Source organism: Atta cephalotes, assembly GCF_000143395.1.
Source record: "Atta cephalotes unplaced genomic scaffold scaffold00084, whole genome shotgun sequence".
In the NCBI taxonomy this organism is placed as follows: Eukaryota; Metazoa; Arthropoda; class Insecta; order Hymenoptera; family Formicidae; genus Atta; species Atta cephalotes.
The window spans coordinates 220,277-228,869 of record NW_012130148.1 but is presented as its reverse complement, the minus strand read 5'-3'; the positions used below and the strand labels follow the sequence as shown (position 1 = coordinate 228,869).

The 8,593-nt window shown below is 29.7% G+C and overlaps 1 protein-coding gene across 1 annotated transcript in view; it reads right to left on the bottom strand.

Moving 5' to 3' along the window:
* Positions 1-154: 154 nt before the first annotated feature.
* LOC105624643 (lysophospholipid acyltransferase 2) overlaps positions 155-8,593 on the bottom strand; it is an 18,554-nt gene continuing 10,115 nt past the window's right edge. The window contains exons 2-11 of the mRNA XM_012206000.1: positions 8,123-8,268; positions 7,601-7,678; positions 7,065-7,156; positions 5,426-5,537; positions 1,882-2,017; positions 1,512-1,659; positions 1,228-1,433; positions 677-874; positions 438-589; positions 155-311 (exon numbers count right to left, since the gene is read on the bottom strand). Of these exons, the coding sequence (XP_012061390.1) occupies positions 155-311; positions 438-589; positions 677-874; positions 1,228-1,433; positions 1,512-1,659; positions 1,882-2,017; positions 5,426-5,537; positions 7,065-7,156; positions 7,601-7,678; positions 8,123-8,268 (1,425 nt within the window). The remainder of the gene's footprint in view (positions 312-437; positions 590-676; positions 875-1,227; positions 1,434-1,511; positions 1,660-1,881; positions 2,018-5,425; positions 5,538-7,064; positions 7,157-7,600; positions 7,679-8,122; positions 8,269-8,593) is intronic.

The window sequence follows — 8,593 nt, the reverse complement described above, 5'->3', positions numbered from 1 at the left end:
TACTATAGGTACTTTACTAAGAATAATTATATATAGTATATATTATATATATATATATATATATATATATATATATATATATATATATATTAAATATATATATAATAAAAACATTCATAAAAAATATCTGTCTTTCTTAACGTTGACCAGAAGACTACATTGTTTTGTATGCGTTTCCGTTACTGACTGCTTCGGCGAGATTAGTTTCGTCCTTCACGGCCGATTGCTTGTGCTTTTTCCGTAACAACCCTAGACGGGGTGAAAGTAGTATCGCGATCAAACCGAATAAATGCGGGAGCAGGTACAAATACCTAATAATAAAGAAAAAGTAATGCGTTAATCAAAGTTGGGCTTGATAATTGAGGACATATTCTTCGATTCAAATTTTCGATGTCAAAGAATACATCCCTACAATTCTAGTTAACAATGTGGCTTACAGGTACACTTTGATACTTGGTACAAATTCTAATAATATAAAGCTGAATGTTATGTAGGCCATTAAAATTTTCGTCGTAATAAACGTTAAGACATCATAAAAAATCTTCTTTCGTTGAGATTCTAGGAACATCGGCCGGATGTAGCGACGGACCTATTGCAAGAATATAGAAGATTGAAAATCAACATTCCTTTCGTTCACAATCTTTAATATGCAGCACAACAGTTTAAATCTACTAACTGAACGTGCCGCTACAGTGAAGAACGCTCCACTTGCGAATGTGAGATAATAGCCAGGATAAAAACCATGCCATAAAGCGGACAAAGCGTACGTATATATCACTTTGTTACGACCAGCTCGTTCGTACATGATCGATCGTAGCCATAAATTTGTACCCTTGTTCCAGCTGTCGATGCTATCCTTAAGATTAAGCGATGTCTGCAAATTGATTAAACAGTAAATTGCAAGAATAATTTTAGATAAACATCCATCATGTAATGGCGATAAGAAGACAAATTCGAGTGTTTCATTCTTCTATAACATTTTAAGTTATATTTTAAAATTTTAATTACGTTAGAATCTCGTAATAGCACAATTCTGAACTTAATAATAAGGTTGTTCCCTTCGCTAAACTTCACTAAATCATTAAAGGCCCTATCAAGGATTGCTATTAATCTATACTCATACATTACTCACGTACGTAATAAAGGAAAGAATTTATGCGCTAATTTAAAGTTTACTATTACGAGTATACTTTTATTTATACATTGTAAACAGTACACATATCGCACCTCAAACTTAAAAACATCGACGTTCGAAACTAAGTCCCAGCGGGCTTTGCCTCGTTCATCATAACCGTTGAATCCAAAGCCAGAATTGTTACATATGGCATCGGCGAACAACCATGCGTGGTAGTATTTGAAACGCGCGAGCATAGTCGTCAGCATTAAGTACAATAATTTGTAAAATATATTTGTCTTCTCCAGGAATTCGTCATCTAAAAGAAAAATATATCATTAATTACGATGATATGTACTATAAGTGACAAGATTGAAGATGAAGGATTCAAACAAACCTTTTACATACTGTATCGGAAAGATCGGGATAAATGTGATGAATATAATGGCGCATACTAAACTTGCCGCGACTTTCTTCACAACGACCAGAGTGGGTGATGGCTCCAGAATAATCTCCTTCTCTTGGCTACTTTTATCATAGAATCCCTAAAACAATATAAAATATCTAATAACAATAGTGTTATTAAAGAATAAATGTTTTTTAAATTTGTATTATTATATATAAATAGCAACTGTTTGCTAAATTGACAATCCTATAGTTTACACAATATTACATTATAAAATAATCAATTTTTATCTCAAGATAAAAGATATCAATTCTAAAAGATTTTTAACAGGCATTTTAAGGTTTTATATTAGTGTTCTTACGGTTAAAGATTTAGCACCAGGCAAGTGATGTCCATGTATGAAATCGATATAATCACGGTAGAATATCACTGGACCAGCCATTAAGGCTTGAAAATGAAAGATGTAGCTAAAGTATTCCAAAGTAGTTGGCATCTTCCTGTAAAGTTAAGAGATTTATTAAGAGATTTTTTTGTGATAACATACACAATAAAATTGAATATTTCTCCATTTGCGTCGCTTTATTAACAATTCATTTGTATTAATAAATTTTTTCAGATTGGAACTTAAATATCATCTTCTGTTCTAAAAAATATTAACTATTGCGATTTTAGATATAAATGTATGAATAAACTTATAACTATTTATAAGTAAAAATACATTTTACTAATAATAAATATGATTTATAACATTTTGATGGCCGCTATCACGAGATTAGTCAACAATTGGCATCACATGATTTCGCGATTCTATATTTTAAATTCACATTTCAGTTCTTTTTTTGTTTTGTGGTTACATTCTTAATGTTTTAATCAATCTGAAATAATATTTTATTATATTCAAATCGCTTATTTTTAACTTTTAATAATTTATATTTTATATTTGTAAAATATTCTAAAAAATATTTCGAAAATTATATAAAATTATATAAAATTAAAATATTAATTCAAGAAATTAATAAATTAGGGGAGACTGAGATCGATAGTAGTTTTCGAATAATGATTTAAAAAAAGTAAAAGGATGTAAAATTTTTGAAATACTATGTATGCTATAATATGCGGTCATCAAAGTGATAAATAATGATTTTAACATCACAAAACAATTACTAGGACTGTTAATCATGTTCATGATATTTCTTGATATAAATAACAACGCGCATGGGATAGTAGAATTTCACCTTTGCTGATCATAAAGCTTCTTTTCATGAATTTTTTTTAAGAAAATCTATTATATAGAGAAAAACGCAAATTTTTGTATAAAATTATGTAAATGTTTAAACAGTAAAAAAATTTTTTAATTAGATAAAATGTATTTTATTTCTCCAACTGGTGATTGAATTAGGGATCATCTGCAAAACACGTCTCCATGACAGAAGTAATGCAGCCTCTGTAAATCATGTGAAATCAAAATTCATTCCGTTTTTATTAATTACACAAATGTCGCTATAGTCGCATGAACTAAAATTGTGTCAATTGTCCAAAATTTGTAAAAATGATGGCATTAAAACAAAATTATATTTTTTTCCCCTAAAAATTAGATACTTTTTTAATAACAAATCGAATATTTGTTGTAGAATCATAATTCTAGTTCATGTGCAAAAATATTACAATCGAGAAAAAAAAGGATCGATATGCTAATTCGTTTTTAATTATCAGTTGATTGATCGTCAACTTGAAAAACATTTCAAGAAAACGCGTTTTGAAGTTTTAGTTTGATTTTTTTCGTGTATAATAAAAGTTTCAGTGCTTTAATTAACTTACGGTTATTTTATACCAGGACTATATAATAATTCTTCCTCCTCTTTATAAAATTCGTTTTTTGTCAATCTCTCCAATCGCTGAGTTGTTCTGGCTTCTTTTGATGATTTTGACGTGTTACGATTTATCACGCGCTGTCCGTTTTTTTTTGTTGGCAAATATGTTATTTGTTTAAAACGAATCCTTAGGATGTTTATTATTCTTAATAAGCTTACAAAACTATTGTTAAAAGTGCATGTTGCCCAAAATGCTGCGATAGATATAATTTTTCGTCCAGAAAAAAATGTGTTTCGGCGTGTAGCCAGAAAATTCTGTCATAACTTTTGTTTGTGTATCCTCTGAGACATCGCGTTAACGAATCACGTTGGAAAGATCCTCACAAATGGCACATTGTACTTCAGAAAATGGAGGTGGATCGTAATTATAATCCTGAAGCGTGCCATTAGTGGTGCTCCGCAATACGCTAACTGCACCAAGAATCTAACCCCAGCGGAGAGAATGTGGATTATTCGTCAATTGATCTTAGGACATGTAATCCATAACATGTAACATATTGCATTTTACGTGTTCTGTAAAGAGTAAAGATTCTGTGTTATGTAGTATTGCTAATCCGTAATGAGTAGTCGATCTTTAATCCGTTAATTTTGCTCTTTCTTTTCCATCAATACCTTGTATGATTATTTTATGTTTCTCAATCTACTTCCCGTACGCTTTTGAACATGTAAAATGCATTCTTTTTTTTTTACCAATAATTCGTCTCCACATGGATTTTCATTGAGTAAACTTTGACAGTCTTTCTATCTCCATCATCTATATAATTTTTGTATTTAACGCCATATAAATCTTGAGATGTTAGAACTATTTCGATAATGCCATCAACTTCCATTTTTCCAGCGCTTTCTGAGTGATTGATAGTGTACTCTTTTTTATATCCTTCTTGCCACAATAACTTTTCTATAGAATCATCATTTTCTCAAAGTGAACAAAAGATTTGACTACAATATCCAGCACCTTATTTGTATACTTTCCAATCATGGTAGTGATAAATAAGGACGAAAAGTTTCTCTCTTTTACTCCATCACCAGATACAGTTGATATCATGTATCATCATCAGATACAGTTAAGGCTCATTTCCTGCTCTTGCATTTTCTTTGATTTCTTATTTTGCAGCGTTTTTTACACTGAGATCATGCACAGTTTGTACAGTATAAATATAATATTAGCCATAGCAAAATAATACATATGCGTAATAAAATCTGTACATAATTCCACAAGATCGCAAAATATATTTAAGCCAATGCTCAAAACACGCATGACAAATATTATGCGTCGATTAATTTCAAATGATCGATTATTAATAGATTATTAAAAGAAGGCAAAAAGCAATAGTTCCTGTTCTGCAGCTACATCTGATGACTAATTAAAATCCTAAACCTATTTTTCTAGTCTTACTAAAACAAACTTCTTTTTTGCAATATCTGCACACCAGTATTTCAGTTAATTTAGTAAAAATCGATAAAAAATTAATAAAACAATAACTTTGCAACATTCACTTGCATTATCATTAGATTCTTTCAATTTTTTTGCTGATGTACTGGCAAATTCTGTTTCAAATTCGCTTAAATATCGATTTCCATGAAAATATCATTTCTTTCTTTATGTATAGAACGATTATTACTGTCAGAAAATTTCTTTTCACGGAACATTTTGAAACATACAACCGACGATAAAAACCGAGATTCGAACAGATCTAATTTTCTACCTGTTTCTAGTATATGTAACAGTAAGTCTTTTTCTGGATCAATAGAAACTCTCAAAGAATAAATTGCAATCGATATTTATCGGTTTTTTCTAAAATATGAACTGAATAACATTTACAAGTGTTGCTGCACTAGTAAGAGCTTGGAGGCTCCGTGTGCTCTTATGTATTTGAGTTCGTGACTCCGTTAATATTGTGAATTTAAAAAATTAAATAGTAAAATTCTTTTACAGGAATATTCTACACATATGTAGGAATAAAAATAAGCAAAAAAAAATCGATTTTTTGACTGCAAAGGTGAAACCTCCTTGAAAAGAACACATGCACTCACTGTATAGCCTGATGACGCTGCATTGGTGTCAAATCCTCTTCGCATCGCGTTAGTCCATCGTGAATGCTGAATGCTAGACTAGTTACTTTTTGCGTTATGACCATAAGAGGCCCTGAAAAGAATATTCATATGTTACAAAAATAATGTATGAGAATAATGATGAGATTCATCGTCTTATCGCCGAAACACTTGCGAACGAAACGTATTGGCGTGTGCATAATAGCAAGACATAATAAATGCTCATACATGTACTGCTTAATAATCAATATCATACTGTGAATGTGACTATAAAACATCGTTCATAAAAAATAAGGAAAATATTCTTATAGGATGAATACGAAAGATTTAAGCGCACAAAATTGATATGGAAAATGACATTTGTCTACTTAGAAGAATTTAAATAAACAGCATAAAAAGAAGGCGTGAAACTTACATAATCGCAGGCAGTAAGAACTGACAACATCGCGAAGATGTTATTATTACTTTAATAACACGGTCATGCTTAAGAGAGTGTAAAATGCTACTGCAATCGCATTGCATTTAAAGAAATTATTGAATATAAATACAAAATTATAGATGTAATTATAAAAAATTGTACAAAAAATCTATAGCTTTTTCTAAAATTATTAATTTTTTAATATTAATTTATATAATATACAGGGTTTGGAAAATAATGATAAATCTTTTGCATAGGGGCAGAATGGATTAAACTGAGAAGAAAAGTCCTCTACCATTTTGCAATTTTCGTAATAGTTAACAAGATATTACAATAATTGCTAAAAATTGCTGAAAATTGGTCTTCAATAATTTTTTACTCAAATACTGTCAACTTTACAGAGAAACTGCGAAACAAAAATTGTTTATTTTCTTCTTATAGAACTCTAAAAATTTTTTCAGAATTTTTTCAGAATATCGCATTTTCATGTTGGTAAAAATGAGAAAATGCAGTATTAAAAAATTGACTGATAACAAAATTCTGAAAAAATTCGTAGAGTTCTATGAGAAGAAAATAAATAATTTTCGTCTTTTGCAGTTTTTCTGTAAAGATAAATGAATTCTTCTGTCAAAACAAATATATAGATATAGATATAGATCGATACTAGCACTGACAAAACAGTTGCAACTGAAAGAGTTCTTGAATGATAAATAACTTAAAACGGATTTTTATGTATCAAATGCTTACCAATATTTTGCGTTAATTCCTTGTCAATATCGAATTGACACAAGATGAAGATTCATAAAATCTCAGAAAATATTATATAATAAAATATAATTTAATTACTCTAATTCTAATCATATAGTTAGTCTAACACTAAATTAAATATTATTTAGGCAAGCAATAGAGATGAAAAAAAAATTATAAATTGGAATTTCTGTAAATGCACATATTTAGTATTTCGAGTTACATTTTCGTTTTACAATTTTTATTCTATCTCTAGAATACGTGAAAATGCCGTTCGTTATAAGATACCCTATGTGTATGTGTGTGTGTGTGTGTATGTGTGTGTGTGTGTGTTTATTTATTTAAATATATATATTTAAAATAAGGAATGCTTTTATGCAATTATGAAAAATTGGAAATTATATGAAAGAATTATCTTCTTCAAACAAGCCGAGTGAAATCGTGAGTTGAACGTACCAGTGATGTCGAGCGTGTACGAGCCATAATCGTAGATCTGCCGGTGAAAGTGAATGCACGATAAATAGATTAACGCAATTGCGAGGACGACCCTGAAACACATTCAGATGCACATGTCAAGTTCGTGCGGCCATCGTCTTTACTCGCGTGATTTTGCTCGCTAGCTCAAACGTGGTTAATTTGACAATAAGCACGCGATTTATTACGTCATAAATGCAAACGGTCGCGTTAAGTGCACTTTACACTACGAATAGATGAATCATTGTTATCAATGATATGCGCACAATCTTTCCTTGTTGGCTTTAGGAGAAGGAGAAATTTACGATATAAGCAAAATGATAATTATTTCAGAATTATGCATAATTCATCTTGAGAATACATTATTTGATAAAACGCACAAAGCTGATTATCCGACATTTTACAATAAAAAAAAGAATTATAGCTATTATATCTAATAGAAGTTGCCATGATTGACTAGAGTACTGATATAGTATTTTTAATACATACTAAAGACCTACAATTTATATTCATCTCACCTCTGCATATTCCGAGGATTTTGTGTGCGCATTGCTACGTAACATAATGCGGGAAGACTAGCGAGATGGATTGCCTGCCTGAAAAAGAACATTAAATATATTCTAAATATAGATAAATGAATTCTTCTGTCAAAACAAATATATAGACCGATACTAGCATTGACAAAACAGTTGCAACTGAAAGAGTTCTTGAATGATAAATAACTTAAACCGGAGTTTTTATGTATCAAATGCTTATCAATATTTTGCGTTAATTCCTTGTCAATATCGAACACAAGGTGAAGACTCATAAAATCTCAGAAAATATTATATAAAAATATAATTTAATTACTCTAATTCTAATCATATAGTTAGTCTAACACTAACTAAATATTATTTAGGCAAGCAATAGAGATGAAAAAAAATTATAAATTGGAATTTCTGTAAATAACATATATTTAGTATTTCGAGTTACAACCATTTTTTAACAAGCAAAAATTCATATACATTACTTTTATATGAATGGATAGAATGTAAGCTTACCTGCCAAAGCAAAAATATCCAAGAGCAAGGCCAATAGTAAGGCCATAAACATGTTTGGCAGCGGGGGTAGTAGCGATGGGATTCAGAGATGATCTCAATAATGTGGCTAATATGAGGGCTGTGAATTGCGTCAAGACAAAATTTACCTGTACAAACAGAAGAAATAGATTCATTAAATCTATTTTTATTAAAACTCTTGCTTCATTTATCATATAATATAATAAACAGAAGTGTGAATTTTATTAGTTTGAATCGCGTCCATTGTAATATGATTAAATTATATGTCTTGTATGCAAAAAATACCAAGTGCAAGATATTTGTATTTGTTTTGAGAGATGTTTATTATTTTTTTGCACTATCACAAGAAAACACTTTCCAAGAAATGTCTCTTAAGTTCCTTTTAAGTGCTCTTTTTTTCCTAATATATATATATATATATATATATATATATATATATATATATATATATAT